We start from the raw sequence: 17,215 nt of genomic DNA, 5'->3' as shown, positions 1-17,215 counted from the left end.
ACAAAATATCTCTCTTCTCCTGCAGAAAAAGTGTTTAAAATGATATGATATATGGAATTTAGAAAGATGGCAATGATAACCCTATATGCAAAACAGAAAAAGAGCCACAGATGTACAGAACAGACTTTTGGACTCTGTGGGAGAAGGCGAGGGTGGGATGTTATGAGAGAACAGCATCAAAACATGTATATTATCAAGGGTGAAACAGATCGCCAGCCCAGGTTGGATGCATGAGACAAGTGCTCAGGGCTGGTGCACTGGGAAGACCCAAAGGGATCAGATAGGGAGGGAGGTGGGAGGGGGGATCGGGATGGGGAATACATGTAAATCCATGGCTCATTCATGTCAATATATGGCAAAAACCACTACAATATTGTAAAATAATTAGCCTCCAACTAATAAAAATAAATGGAAAAAAAAATAAAAAAAAGAATAGCAAAAAAAATAAATAAAATAAAATGATATGAATTGAGAATGCTTATGAATATATAAAATGAAGAAAAGTTAGCCTCACCAACTATGGGTCAAAGTCTCATGATTTCGAGTCTTTCTATGAAGTTTCAAGTAGCTTTGCCACAGATGTCACTTTAAAGAGGACCAAGGTCACTCACCGGATTACCCTTAGGGCCATCGTCACCTGGCGGTCCCTTAACACCAGGAGGTCCAGCAGCACCCGGTGGACCAGCTTCTCCTTTCTCTCCTCTTTCTCCTTTGGGACCCTACACAACATAAGAAAAACAATTGATTCTCTTACAAGTTTTAAAACAGCTTCTTAACCTCAGCATATTAGGTCAGGCACTTCTCTGCTGTGGGAGCTTGTCTCCTGCATTGCAAGATATTTAACACCATCCAGGTGCTTATTACGTAGATGCCAGCAGTTATCCTTCCTCCAAGAGTGACAACCAAAAATGTTTCCAGACATGGCCAAATATTTTCTGGAAGTCAAGGTCACCCTCAGTTTAAACCAACCAAGTTAGAATAGTACAATCCTAATACAATTCATATATAATCACTTGATGTAGCAGGGTTTGTTCATTTCTTTTGTGGATAGTCCACCAAAGATATGTGCAATAAATACCTTACAGTTCTTAATGTTCTAATTACGCATATGTAATATTTTTTAAATTTCTGTGAGTCAAAAATATGCAGAAGATACGTAAAATTGTTAAATAAGAAGGCTCTGCATTTGTGATGATTCTTAATGGATTGGAAAGGAAAACCAAGTAACTGAATCGCATCTAGGAGTTAAGTTCCATGTTTAAAATACTCTGAAAGAAATATCTTATCCCTAAAACACTATATTGACAATAAGCCAGCACTTACACCTGTGCCTGCTTCCCCAGGAGGCCCTGGGTTCCCTGCTTCTCCAGGTTCACCCTGTAAAGAAGGGAAATGAGTTGTCAGAACACAGAAACGATGTTTTGCATTTGTAAAACTGCCTTCAATGACGACCATGACACTTTAAACTAACCCTTAACCCATTATGTTGTTTAAAAAGCAGGGACAGCTTTGATAAAAAGAAGAAACTTTTTCTGTTACTGACCTTAATACTTTTATTTCTCACAACTGGGGAGATATTTAATAGAACTAAATATGCTGGATGCTACAATTCTCATCAGTTGGTTAATAGCCAGAACATTAAGCCAAGTTACCACCAAACCACACAAAACAGACATTCACATGTTTCCTAAAAACTGTGCAGTGTGCTGCATCAATACTCACATTACAATTAAGTTTATGGATTAAACAATTTAAAAATGCTTTCTTTCTAAAATATTCAATTGCTCTAACCAAACAATTTGGTAGTATTTTGATAATCCTATAAAATTAGTAGAGGTCTGAAGAGGTCTAAAGTGGAGCTATAAATACAAAAAGACTATTTATAAGATGCATATTGACACTTAGATACTACATAAAATTTCTCCTTTTGAGTCTATATGTGTATACACATAGTTAAGTCACTAGGTCATGACTGACCCTTTTGCAATCCCATGGACTATAGCCTGCCAGGCTCCTCTATCCATGGAATTCTCCAGGCAAGAATGCTGGAGTGGGTTGCCATTTCCCTCTCCTGTGTGTGTGTGTGTTTGTGTGTGTGTATATTTCCTTCTCCAGTATATATACTTCTCCAATATATATAGGTAGTTTTTATGATTTCCACATATAGATATGGATGGCTATTTTCTGACTCAGTGGAATAATAAATAAACCTCCTAGACTAACAGGTTTTCTCTTGTGAAAGTCTGTTACTAACTCCTTATACTTAGACATGCATACAAACATAATATTCTGTTCAAGTAATCATTCAAGTGAAGTAATACAGTACATTGATGTGCCATGCATGTTTCTATACAATGCTTGTATAGTACTAGAAAATCTGAAGTAAAAATTATTCTAATTAAAAAAAATGAGGCCTGAATTTCCTTTAATTTTTAACTTAGCTATTTCTAATGTTCCTGGCACAAACCCACTGTTCATGAATTGGTTTGAAATCAAATATAAACATAATTCCAAGGGAGAGACTATTTCGTGTACATAATTTCTTATTCTTTGAGAATATGCACATATTTTAACTTTTGCAATTGTCTGCATAATGAGGGAAGAGATCAAGTACTTTCTAAGAATTTATTAGCACTATTATTGTGTATAAATTACTTTCTTTCAAGATAAGTAGAAAATATTTCCAATTATCTTGAATAAACTTTACAAGTAAAATATTATATTTACATTATTTTCAAAGCAATGAATCATTCATCAATCCCAGGATGATGGAATAACACGTAGGTAATATTTTAAGAGTCATTATTCACATCTTTGAAAAAACTTAAGTGGCTTGCCATTCAAATCAACTGTAAAAATGTCCATATTAAATTCGTTATATACAGAATGTATATAGTATACTGCATAACGTCAATCAGATGGAATTTAAAAAATCCAAGCTCACTCAAGCAGAGAGTACATTGGTGGTCACTGGGGGTTGGAGATTGGGGGCCATTGGGAGATGTTAGTCAAAGGGTTCAAAATTTCAGATACTCAAGATGAATAAGTTCTAATATGTAGCAGTATGACTAAATATATATGAAAATTACATTTTTGGTTATATTATAGACAAATGTGCACAATATAAATAGCAATTACTTAAGATGATATTGTCTTTAAAGGTCCCATTTAAAATTGAAAAGGGATTGGAACAAGATTACAAGTAAAGCAATAAAACAGTGTAACAAGACTGGATTATACAAATTAAATATTTCTAGTATCAACAAGGCTAACCATGCTTATTCTAAGTAATAGTAGAGTATTTACAATAATGTAAATTCTATGAAGACCACTGGCATATGAAAGAGGTGGTAGATCATACATTTATTATTACTTATCATTTAACCATTTTATCCCATTCTGTAACACACTTGTTCAGATTAAAGCCCCCTTCAGAAGGGACAGCAAATTACTCTGTCTAAATTCATCAAACATGCATTCATTGTTTTGAGGAAAACACTAAAGTACAAAATCCATCTATAGCAAATATATATTACACAGAAAACAAGTTAAATTTATTTAAGCAAAGTGCAGCATGACTAAAGTAGCTTAGCTTTTCTTTTTTCTATTGAATTTGGGACTGAAAATAAATTTCCAGCATAAAAGTGAGAAAGGATTCAAATCAAATCAGATTCGATCTCAAAAATCTATAATCTACATCAAAGTACACCCTAGATTCAAAGTATAGCCAGAATCTATACTCTAGATTCTGAAGAAAAGAAAACAAAATTAGGATTTTATTTCTATCTTGCTGTCACATAGAAAAGTTTTTAAACAGAGAAAAATAAAACTCTGTTTTTTTTAGTACAACAAATTTAGATGTTTTAATTGTAAGAAGTCAAACACCTATCCTGATTGACCGAATTATTCTATGAAGATGCAAAAGTGGCCATATATTACAAGATAGACTTTAAGCAAATGGAAACAGTATGGGAAGGGAATTTCCCAAAGCTCCAAACATCTGGCATCCATGCTTATCTTCTAGAGTAGGGCAGAGGATAAAACCATTAAAGAAGCAACTTAAGTACTTAACAGTATTCCCACTGTACCCAAAAGCTTTAGGAAACAAAATAAGTTGAAAATGTTGTAAGATGGTTTTAGAATTTGCTATATGGGCAGAAAACTAAATTTAGAGACTAGTCCTCACAATCATTTGTTCAGTATTAGAACCGAAAGAAGATGATGCAAAAGGAAGAAGGAGGAAAGGTGGGGGCTACTTCATCTGTCTATTACTGTGATACCATCAGATAGCAGTCTTCTCTTCTGTTAGTCTTCCTACGACAACTCAACTCAAAGAAAAGGTTCTATCAATTCCATTCTCAATTTATCTGCATTTTTTTAAACAGAAACTTAAAATTTAAGAATATAAACCAAGTTAGTCAATCAGAATTAAAGCACTAGCCTTCTTACGAAGTAAGAATTAGATGAAAGCGAACGTATTAGTCGCCCACTCATGGTGTTTGACTCTGCAACTCCATGAGCTGCAGCCCACCAGGCTCTGCTGTCTGTGGGATTCCCCAGGCGAGAATACTGGAGGGGGGTGCCATTTCCTTCTCCAGGGGAAGAATTAGATAATAGCTTTCAAATATTTCTAATTTAGTAATTAAGAAACTATTTACATAGGCAATTATATAAAATTAATTATAATCAAAATGCTAGAATGTGGGTGTTGGGAAGAAATAAACACTAAAGTACTAGATTCTCAACCAATTACATATCTTTTCTGAGGACTAAATCTTTTAACAAAGATAAATCAATGAGTATAATATATGATGCATCAAAATTTTTGAGACTAAACAACAGAATCACTTTTATGATTAGGATAAGTCTATACTTCTGTTATTTATTAACAAAACTGAAACAAACACAGGAAATTTCTAAATTTTTTCCACTGCGTACTTTATGGCATGACATTTCTATGCTTCACACTGATGAAGAATTTATTTTTTTAAGTAAAGCAATATCAATGTTAATTTTCTTGAAAGTTCTTTTAAGAAATGAGAGTGAATGTATAAATAACAAATCAAAGAATCATTTTATCATTTTTATAAAAAGGAAAAGCAGATATTTTAAATAAAATCATTTTCATGATAAAGGGAAACTATTCAGAGCCTAGATACTATATCAACGTCAACTATTTTGAAAAGTGCCAAAGACATAGTATTACTAATGAAAACAGTAAAGTAAATTGAAGTCGCTCAGTTGTGTCCAACTCTTTGCAACCCCATGGACTGTAGCCTGCCAGGCTCCTCCATCCATGGGATTTCCAGGCAAGAATACTGGAGTGGGGTGCCATTTCCTTCTCCAAGGGATCTTTCCAACCCAGGGATTGAACCTGAGTCTCGTGCAATGCAGGCAGACTCTTTACTGTCTGAGCCACCAAGGAAACTCAGTTAATAATGAAAATACAACTCCAAATATGACCAAATGAATGATTAATTCTTTTGTATTGTGAAGGATTCTTTTCTCCCGTTTAAGTGAGCTGCATCAATCAATCTCTTCTATTTTCAGTAGAATTGTTACTACAGACACGGTCTAATCAAATATACCTGGGTTAAAGTGGATCTTGATTTAGTCACTTTCTATTGACAAAACCTTGATGAAATTACTGATATTCTCTATATTCTGCTCACTCAACCTAAAAATGTGGATAAAATATTATCATCGTGGGGTGGTTGTGTTAATTACAAGGAGTAATCCATTTATACCACTCAGCACCATGACTGGCAATAAAAAATGTTACACCTCTAAACCATTTTACTTTTAATTTATTTAACTATCACAGAAGATGATATAAATATGTGCAAAACATTTAGAAAAACACAACTATTATAAGCACTTAAAATACTAACTGATATTATTAAAGTCCCCAGTTCTTGCTGCCTTAACTGTCTATCACTGCATCCCTTACCTTTTCTCCAACACCACCAACTGAGCCAATGGATCCTGGGGGTCCTTGCGGTCCCTGCGGTGTAAGAAAGAGAATACAGTTATCCTTACTCTTGTAATAAGATATAAATTCATAAACACACATCCACTTGTACTCAAAGAGAGATATGCGCAAGAGTATCTCAAGTCATTTGAAAGATGAGACAAGATGATGAACTTTATGGAACTGTCAAATGTACTGGATAGCAGATAATTTAATTGTTTTAAATTGATTTTCAAATGCACCAGAGTTCTGGAGATAAAGCAGAGGACTTTCCAACTCTAGTCATGTCGGCTGATACTTGGAACATAATTTCAACCTCTCAGCCAATTGAGTAGATCAGATTTAGAGGATGGTTTTGCTGATTTTCTTAGTGGATCAAAATGTGACTGATTAAGAATACTACTATATGGCTGATTCATGTCAATGTATGACAAAACCCACTGAAATGTTGTAAAGTGATTGGCCTCCAACTAATAAAATAATATTAAAAAAAAAAAAAAAAAAAAGAATACTACAATCCATGCAAAAACAATATAAACCATCTCTTAGTCTTTAAATTACTCAGGAGAATTAAAACCTAAAAGCATTTTTATTAGTCCATCTGCATGTAATTTATTTTATCTAGTTCTGGCCTGCCAGAATTAAAACCCAGGAATAACAGAAGAACAATAAAGACAAGAATAAATAACTTGCTCTTTGTGAAAAGGGAAAGTCAAATGGAAACAGAACACCAAAATCTATAAATTTGTTAATAGTAACAATAAGATAAATATGACATTACATTCCTATAATATTAGAGCAGCAAGTCAACAGTTAAGCTTGGGGGAGATCATTTATACAATTAAGAGGAAACATTTTTTACAGGGTAAGAAGTACATATATTATCATGCCCATGTTACTCTGATAATATTCTACAGAAAAAAATACAAAATTGCAAAACTTTTAGATAAAGGATGTTTGGAACACAGGCCTCAGCTAGTATAATCAAGGCAATTACAAACCATCTCCTCAAGCAATTGTAAAAGATAAAGGGTTAAATCTGAAACATTTCAGCAGCAGTGTAGAATTACTATGTGCAAGACAGTAATTTGAACTGAACAATGCAGTACTTTAGTGAATATTTTTCACTCAATATATATTTCTCACTAAATATATATTGCATGTAAACTTTGTACCCATATTATACTAATATTTGTAGAAACTAGCTCCCTACAAAGCCTTTCTTTTCCTTTAAACAAAATGGAGTGAATAAATGACCTTTGAGCTACTGTTTATGTAAACATTTCAAAGGAGTGTAATTATCCCCACTGTATTTTAAATACTACCTGCCATTACATAATATCTATATAACTTCAAAATAACTAACATATTTCACAGTCTTACATCAGCTCCATTAGGACCTTGAGGACCTCTTGGGCCTGGAGGACCAGGTGGACCCTGTAAGAGAAGAATATTAATGTTTATGAAGACCGAACTCAAATGCATTCCTGATATTTTCATTTTGTGATTGAGAAAAAAAAAAGAACTTCAGTCTGCAAAATCATAGTCAATAAAGCATATCAGGGTTGTAAGTCATTCTTGATGGATACAACATCATGTTAGCAAATGCTTCTTTACACATAGATATGGGGAAATTAGAGCTGCAAGAACAATTTAATTAAAAATTATAAAAGTCTATTATACTATCCAGTACAATGAATTCATAATACAACTAAAATATTATATGCCAGAATATACTAGAATGCTAGAGTATTAAAGTGGACATAAGGTTGGGAAAATAAACAGTGCTTGAGTAGATTTAGAATCCATTAATTCTATATTTTTTATTTGTATATTTTTACTTTTTTAATGTCAGCTCTCATGTTGTATATGCCAGAACTGGAATAAGATTAACTGTTTATTGTCATCCTTAAATAAAGGTTCTTGCTTCTGGCTATGCATTAAAATTACCTTGGGACAGTTTTTGTAAAGTACTGATGGCCAGAACCCCTTACTTCAAGACTGTGTTTAAATTCATCTGTAGTAAATCCCAGGGCATTAGTACTTCTTTAGAGGTCACAATTTATTCTCATGTCATGGTTGACTATTAGCTATTAGCTATCACCATAAGTCAGAGAGAATGTATTAATGATTCAGCAGACCATAGCAAGATTATTCAGAGAGAAGCTTGCTATGCAGCTGAAACGGTTTAGGGTATTAATTAATTTTTTTGAATGGGCAATGTTTATGTTTTTTGTTCCTTATAAAATTTAATATGTAAGTATAAAATTATCAAAATATGTATTTTGAAGGAAGCAAATATTGGAGGCAATGTTTATCAAAGGGAAAGAGCAATTATTAAATGTATTCATTTCATTATAGATGTAAATGACCCTGGCTTTTTTTTCCTTACAAAGATAGTGCTTGATCAACAAATATATGTATTTTAAATTTTTAGCTGAAATATTAAATCTAGAGCAAAAATCCAGAATCAATAATTGCATATTATTATGCCAAGCATTCTGATTAAGATAAAATCCCTCATTAAATTAAGAATTTGTTTCAAAGTATAATTAATTTTTAATAGTGTGTTAACATTTGTTAGTTACCCAAATCCTGGGTAACTATTATCTATTATTTACCTGTTTCACATCAGAGGCCAGAGTTAAAGCTAAAGACTAAAAAAAAACCCAAAGTGTAGCAGTTTATATATACCTAACAATACATACACAGAGAAATAAAACAGATATAACAATGTATCAACCAAAGAATGCCATATGTGTGCACAACATTATTCCAAACAGAGAAAAAGGAAAGATAAGAGAAATATTCAAGACAGTGAGAGAAACTTTAAAAGTGTCAGCATGTATACTATCTATGGTGAAACGGACCACCAGCCCAGGTGGGATACATGAGTCAGGTGCTCGGGCCTGGTGCACTGGGAGGACCCTGAGGAGTCGGGCGGGGAGGGAGGTGGGAGGGGGGATCGGGATGGGGAATACGTGTAACTATATGGCTGATCCATATCAATGTATGACAAAACCCACTGAAATGTTGTAAAGTGATTGGCCTCCAACTAATAAAATAATATTTAAAAAAAAAAAATAAATAAATAAATAAATAAAAGTGTCAGGTGCAAGTCTGGGTGAGGAACAGGGAGGCAAGAATCTGAAAAGTCATAACCTTTAGGACTACTTTGTTCATATTAATAAACCTTGAGAAAGATACAAGTAATGTGGAAATTCACAATATACATCAATTCTAGAAAATAAAAACTTACCATGGGACCAACATCCCCATTTTCTCCTTTTTCACCGGGTGGGCCTGGAAGACCCTAAGAAAATATAAATAGAGAAACAGTAAAATTCATTCATGTATTTAAAAAGAAATATTTGTCCAATTTCTCATATAGAATTCAAAGTTAAATACAGCTAAATAATAACATGGAATTAAGACTCATAAACTATCATCTGTCAAAATACATATAATGCAAATATTGACTAAATATTAGGGAATCATATATGTACATTCACAAAATTCACACTTTGCATAGTATTATACTTTTTGATTTCAATTACAAGAATTAAATACATAATTTGTTCTGAGAATTTATAAATACCTAATCATTTTCTCCATCTTTTATGAGTAGTATATGGAATTAACACTGCAAAAATGTTTTTGAAAAATCTTGTTCCAAATTATGTTAGGACACCTTATCCTGGTGAGGATTTTATAGATAGGAACAGTTAGACAAAACTCCTTTGAAAATAAATATTCCATCCAATATATGTCCAGGGTTACAAATATCTTCTGAACTCTTGACCTGTTAATTCCACTTCTGGATCTTAAAAACTCATAAGGCCATGAGACCTGATATATTACACTTCCTTTATTCACTCAAATCTATTTCCTTTATGTTCAATTGCAGTGTAACAGCTTTAGGAGAGGTTCTATGTTATTGAATAAAATCAGAGCAGCTGCACTCAGATTTCACCTGGCCCTATCCTTATGGGCCAGCAAAAAAAAATTACTGTACTCTCTCTTGATTTTCCTAATTCCCCCAGCATATCTGTTTATATTTCCTATTTTATATTACAAAACTTTGTACATATTTGAATCATAGACTTAAAAACACATTTGTACCACTTGCTTGCATACTTAAACTCATGGGATGTCAAGGTTGTATATTGTCACCCTGCTTATTTAACTTATATGCAGAATATATCATGCAAAATGATGGGCTGGATGTAGCACAAGCTGGAATCAAGATTGCCAAAATCACTTCAGATGGTGCTACAGCCATGAAATTAAAAGACACTTAACCCTATATGCAAAACAGAAAAAGAGACACAGAAATACAGAACAGACTTTTGAACTCTGGGGGAGAACGTGAGGGTGGGATGTTTTGAAAGAACAGCATGTATATTATCTATGGTGAAACGGACCACCAGCCCAGGTGGGATACATGAGTCAGGTGCTCGGGCCTGGTGCACTGGGAGGACCCTGAGGAGTCGGGTGGGGAGGGAGGTGGGAGGGGGGATCGGGATGGGGAATACATGTAACTATATGGCTGATTCATGTCAATGTATGACAAAACCCACTGAAATGTTGTAAAGTGATTGGCCTCCAACTAATAAAATAATATTAAAAAAAAAAAAAAAAAAAAAAAAAAGACACTTGCTCCTTGGAAGAAAAGCTATGACCAACCTAGACAGCATAGACATTACTTTGCCAAAAGCAGAGACATTACTTTGCCAAAAAAAGGTCTGTCTAATCAAGGCTATGGTTTTTCCAGTAGTCATATTTGGATGTGAGACTAGCACTATAAAGAAAGCTGAGCACAGAAGAATTGACGCTTCTGAACTGTGGTGTTGGAGAAGATTCTTGAGAGTCCCTTGGACTGCAAGGAGATCCAACCAGTGAATCCTAAAGAAAATCAGTCCTGAATATTCATTGGAAGGACTGATGCTGAAGCTGAAACTCCAGTACTTTGGCCACCTGATGTGGCCACATCACACCTGATGTGAAGAATTGACACACTGGAAAAGACCCTTATGCTGGGAAAGATTGAAGGTGGGAGGAGAAGGGGACGACAGAGGATGAGATGGTTGGATGGCATCACCGACTCGATGGACATGAGTTTGAGTAAGCTTCAGGAGTTGGTGCTGGACATGGAAGCCTGGTGTGTTGCAGTCCATGGGGTGGCAAAGAGCTGGACATGACTGAGCAACCGAACGGAACTGAACTCATGGGATTTTGCTCTTTCATGTCAATCTTTTGTCTCTAACAACTGGCAGAGCATCACGGAAAAATTGAGATTTTAAGGAAATGTTGAATTTATTTTTTTAATTAATTAATATTAATTGGAAGCTAATTACTTTACAATATTGTAGTGGTTTTTGCCATACATTCACATGAATCAACCATGGGTGTACATGTGTCCATCAGCAGACTAATGGATAAGAAAGCTGTGGTGCATATATACAATGGACTATTTCTCAGCCATTAAAAAGAATACATTTGAATCAGTTCTCATGAGGTGGATGAGACTGGAGCCTATTATACAGATTGAAGTAAGTCAGAAAGAAAAACACCATACTGTACACTAACGCATATATATGGAACTTAGAAGAACTGTAACGATAACCCTATAGGCGGGACAGCTAAGGAGACACACATGTATAGAACAGTCTATTTGACTCCGTGGTAGAGAGCGAGGGTGGGATGATCTGAGAGAATAGCACTGAAATATGTATATTATCATATGTGAAACAGACCGCCAGTCCAGATTTGATGTATGAGACAGCGTGCTCAGGGCTGGTGCACTGGGATGACCCAGAGGGCTGGGATGGGGAGGGAGGTGGGAGAGGGGTTCAGGATGGGGAACACGTGTACACCCATAGTTGATTCATGTCAATGTATGGCAAAACCCATTACAATGTTGTAAAGTAATTAGCTTTCAATTAAAATAAATAAATTTAAAAAAAGGAAAAAAAAGTAATCTTGGATAGATGACATTTGATATTTTTATCCTTATTTTATTATATTTCAGTTTTTAAATGTTGGTAATAAGCCATTAAATTGTTTTTGTGATGTACCAACTCCATACGACTCTCAGTTTGGAGAGAGGATACATTACTGAGTATATTTGTAAACTTTTTAATGTTCCATATATTCATTTGTATGAGGAAATCTTAATTACTGATTTATAACAACATATACCAGAATTTCATTTATTTTTTTCTCATTTGTAAGTTAGATGTCTGGGAAAATAGCCTATCATATGTACTTCCTAAATGGTTATCATCAACTGATGCTAGCTTCTAGAATTACTGAAGAAGTTCCTACGAGGAAATAGCCAGGTAGTGTTTCCAATTATATCCTGCTTAAAAATAATCTGAAAGAGGTCATTAAAATTTTAGATTCCAAGATCCACAATCAAGGAGTTTCTAATTCATTGACGGAGAACATGAACTCAAATTCTTAAAAAGACAAGTAGATTTTTAACACAGATGAAATAAACATTTCAGCTTAAGCTCATTTCCTTAAGTAGTAAGCATTACAACGTAAACATAATTAAGCTCTTATAAACACCACATAAATTAACAATCACATTCCTTATCTCCCACCAACTGTAGTGTACAGTGCATCTGGTTTATGATTTCCAAATTGAATGTTATATAAATATTAGTTCATAGTTATATTTCTATAACACGCCTAGTCTGCATTGCCATTTTTATTTATGCATATATTATTATTGATATTAGTTAAGTAGAAACCACCCAGTAGAAAAATACTGAAATATTTATCTCTTTTTATGAAGTTTGATTATAGTTCAAGTTCTCCCGCATTGCAGACGGATTCTTTACCAGTTGAGCCACAAGGGAAGCCTGAGAATACTGGAGTGGGTAGCCTATCTCTTCTCCAGCAGATGTTCCTGACTAAGTAATTGAGGGTCTCCTGCATTGCAGGGTTATTCTTTACCAACTGAGTTATCAGGGAAGTGCCAAGTTTAGACAGAATATTCTTATTATTCAAATTAGTAGAAACACAATGAGTCAAATTTTTTCTTGCGGCAACTAAATGTGCAAAATGGCACTCCAGTGTTAATCAGTTTTCAATATCACAGCACTTTCCTAAGGAAATTTATGCATAGAGAGATTCTGCTATAAGATCTGTTAATTTAAAATCATTTACCTCTTAAATGATGAAACAAATGAATTCAGGCCAAGAGCTCTCATTCTATATGTGTTCTTCATTTGCAGACAAATAGTAAGCGACTACTACATTATTATTATTTATGTCTAATATAATTGCTAACATCTATTCTGCCACAAAGACTCAATTAAAGGATGAAGACGCAATTGTGAGCATGTTAATTACATTAGCATCTTTTCAGATTCCTGACTTAAAGAGGTACTCTGGGAAAATATAATCAATTTTTGGGGGAATTGATTTCTTGAGTCACCTTCATCAAAGATCATATTTCTTACTCTGTGTAAATGAAGACTTTTTAAAATATAATATTTTGCAAATGTAAGTTATAAGGTACCTTTTTTAATCATGAGAACTAAATTTCTTAATTACGACTTTAAAGAATTCAGAATAATCAGTTAACTGAACAAGCAGAAAATGAATGGTAATATATACATCAGCAATCTAATTTCTAATGCCTTGTTATTTTCAAATATATGTGCTGCTCACATATACTGATATATATTGCTCAGGATCGCTTATTTATTATCATATAATAAGTATAAATGTGGCTTCCCTGCTTTCTCAGAGGTAAAGAATCCGCCTACCCATGCAGGAGACCCGAGTTCAATCCCTGGGTTGGGAAGATCCCCTGGAGAAAGAAATGACAACCCTCTCCAGTATTCTTGCCTGCAAAATCCCATGGACAGAGGAGCCTGGTGGGCTACAGTCCATGGGGTCACAAAGAGCTGGACACAACTGAGCAACTAAATAATAGCAATAAGAATGAAAGGGTTAAGTGAAAATATGATATGACTCTTTTATACTACCCAAATTGAAAAGGAACTATTTTGGCAATAAAAAATGTAGAAAATTGCAATATTATGTTCACTGGTAGACATCCATTGAGGGCTATAACAATAATTGTTATATTTTAATAATGTAACATAGTTCTATACATAATAAGGTACTTAATATTAAAAATTATTATGAACTAGATGATTTAATCCTTTCTAAAATTGCTAATGTAGCATAACTAATATGCATATGTACCCAAATATCATTTAAAACAAAATTTTATGATCTTTTAGAGAATCACTAGGTAAGTATCAAATAAGCAAGTGGCAGAAGAAAGCCAGATGTTTCCACAGTTTGTAGGAGGCAGTTAACTATCTACTATGCAATGTTTTGCCTAAGAACTCAGTTATAAGCTATATTTAAAGACAATTTCTTGGCTTACAATGTTTTAGAATGTAATGCTTCCTAATGGGCTTACTAAAATACAAACTGTAATTCTAAATATCAGAAGTTATTTTAAAGATTATCTTAATCATTTAAATTATTTAAATGATTGGAGCTGAAGCTCCAATACTTTGGCCACCTAACGGGAAGAACTGATTCATTGGAAAAGACCCTGATGCTGGGAAAGATTGAAGGCAGGAAGAGAGGGGATGACACAGGATGAGATGGTTGGATGCCATCACTGACTTCAAGGACATGAGTTTGAGCAAGCTTCAGGAGTTGGTTAAGGACAGGGAAACCTGGCGTGTTGCAGTCCATGGGATTGCAGAATGGGACATGACTGAGTGCCTGAACTGAACTGAATGCTAATTTGTTTATTTTACCTATTGTGAAAGTGTTAGTCACTAGGTCCTTCCTGACTCTTTGTGACCCCATGGATTGTAGCCTGCCAGCATCCTCTGTTTATAGAATTGTACAGGCAAAAATACCAGAGTGGGTAGACATTCACTTCTCCAGGGGAATCTTCCTGACCCAGGGATAGAACCCAATCTCCTACATGATACGTAGATTCTTTATGGTCTGAGCCACCAGGGAAGGGAAGCCCATTTTACCTCATTGATTAACATTTGTTGTTGGCAATTTCTGTTAATAGTTACAATTTGTGTGTGTGTGTGTGTGCGTGCGCTCAGTCACTTAGTCGTGTCTGCCTTTGCGGCCTCATGGACTAGCCCACCGGCTCCTCTGTCCCTGGAATTGTCCAGGCAAGAATACTGGAGTGATTACCATTTCCCACTCCAGGGGATCTTCCCCATCCAGAGATGGAACCAGTCTCTTGGGTCTACTTCACTGGCAGGAAGATCCTTTAGACTAGCACCACCTGAGAAGTCCCAGTTGTGATTGACAGTTTGCTATTTCTCAAAAGGCTCTTAGTTTCTGCTAGCCATTTGGAGTACTAATTTTCCTGCTTTGAGATGTGAAAGAAGCCTTCTAACACTGTGCTTTTAAATATACACTTAAAGAAGCTTGTCATTCATTTTCCATATACAATAAGAATGAAGAAAAGTGGCATTAAACCTAAGGTGGGGCTAAATAACCTCCAGAAGCGGAAACCAAGGCTGATGCAGTTTCAGAAAAATTAACAGTGATTGGTAAAAAGCAATTAATGTTCAGATATATATTTAAGTAAAATGGTCATTATACTTAAAAACCAAGTTTCTAGATAGAAAAAAGGACATGTGCTTTGTTTTACATCCACCAGAAAACCTGGTGTGAGAAGTAAGTGGGAATGACAGGGTGTGCAATGCAGAAAACATCTTACCTGAAGACCTATGGGACCAGGAGGTCCTGGGAAACCTCTGGCACCCTCATCACCTTTTTGTCCAAACATCCCCTGCTGACCTCTGGGACCGGGCTCACCATCACCTCCCTAGAGAAGACCAATACAAATGATCACAAACTGGAAAAATCATAATTCTGCCATAAGACGTCATAAAAATATAATCATTTCTCTTTTAATCAAAGTTGGTCTATTATAAGCAACCAAGTAATAAGTAGGTAAAATTTACATTATCTGCTGCAAATATACAGCAGATAAGTTTGTTTTGCTTTATATTATTTGATTATGGAATATGACTGATTTTGATTTTTCTCATTTTTACCAAGTGAAGTAAGAGCTATGTAACAAGGGAAAATAATGTTCAGAATTTCCTACAAATTAAGTACTTCCCAACTGGTTATTAGCTATCTTCCAATGAAGTCACAGTGTTTTTTGCTTATAAAGATCAACTTGGCTACCTATACTAGATAATTTAAACTTGATTCAATGTAAAGCCTACAAACAAACCTATTACCACGTGAAATCGACTGGTTATGTGACAGTTCATGGATCTATCTAATCAGAGAACAGTAAGGGCTTAAGATTTGCTGAACAAAGAGGAACACTTACAGCAATTCCAGGGGCGCCAACTGGACCTTGAAGACCTGGGGGACCAGGAGGACCCTGAAGTGAGATAAAACCCAGCAAATTTGAAACTGAAGCCAGAAGAGCCTCAGTTATATAGTACGCAACATTTGACTGATCAAAATCTATTAAGCATCTATACAGTTCTTGGGGAAAAAGGATTTTGCATTTAGTGCTGTCAATCATTATTTATTTTACTTCTTGAGCCTCAGACTTGCTTACTTGCAATCACTTTTAAATTGGCAGTTATTGAAAACATTCTTATTTGCAATATTGTTGATATTTTAAAAAGAATTTCTACGCTAATATTTATAAATCGTGCCAAAGTTTCACACTTGGAAATTTTCAAAATACCAGATTTCTTTAGTGAGATATCTATGTGTCAAAAAGAGACATGAGAAAGTTCATATATATATTTTCTGAAAGAAAAATAGGTTGTGGGGAATTCTATATAGACAGAAAGTAATGATATATGAAAACCTGGAATTTTCCTCACGTGTAAACACATGCAAATTCAGTGTTATGTATTCAGTAAACCAGAACTCCTTATTCTAAGCAATAGGCTTCAGTAGCTTTATGAGTCTTCCATGCATAAATATATTTTCTTAACTGTCCTTTTCTTTTTTTTTAAAAACAATCAGGCGCTACAGAAGATCCAGACACTAGAGTCATGAGATTGTACTGCTCTTTTTCTTAAAACTGCCACACATTAGGTAGAATGTTTGAAGCATAGCCTCTGGAGATGTGGTTGAGGGACTATCAGGGTACCTTTCAGGTTTCCACTAGGTCAATATCTTTTTCACGGCAACACAAAGATGTTATCTGTCTTTAAACCATATGGTATTTGAACTAACAATGTAAAAGCAATG

General features: G+C 34.6%; 1 protein-coding gene across 2 annotated transcripts in view; it reads right to left on the bottom strand.

The window, feature by feature from the left end:
* The window catches only part of COL11A1 (collagen type XI alpha 1 chain), a 213,159-nt gene that overhangs the window by 32,785 nt on the left and 163,159 nt on the right, over window positions 1–17,215 (bottom strand). For both annotated transcript variants that reach the window (XM_065907856.1, XM_065907860.1), the window contains exons 45-51: window positions 16,332–16,385; window positions 15,705–15,812; window positions 9,231–9,284; window positions 7,355–7,408; window positions 5,951–6,004; window positions 1,324–1,377; window positions 612–719 (exon numbers count right to left, since the gene is read on the bottom strand). In XM_065907856.1, coding sequence (XP_065763928.1) covers window positions 612–719; window positions 1,324–1,377; window positions 5,951–6,004; window positions 7,355–7,408; window positions 9,231–9,284; window positions 15,705–15,812; window positions 16,332–16,385 — 486 coding nt within the window. The remainder of the gene's footprint in view (window positions 1–611; window positions 720–1,323; window positions 1,378–5,950; window positions 6,005–7,354; window positions 7,409–9,230; window positions 9,285–15,704; window positions 15,813–16,331; window positions 16,386–17,215) is intronic.

This window comes from Muntiacus reevesi, chromosome 1, assembly GCF_963930625.1.
Source record: "Muntiacus reevesi chromosome 1, mMunRee1.1, whole genome shotgun sequence".
Lineage (NCBI taxonomy): Eukaryota > Metazoa > Chordata > Mammalia > Artiodactyla > Cervidae > Muntiacus > Muntiacus reevesi.
This window is presented reverse-complemented; position numbering and strand designations above follow the sequence as displayed.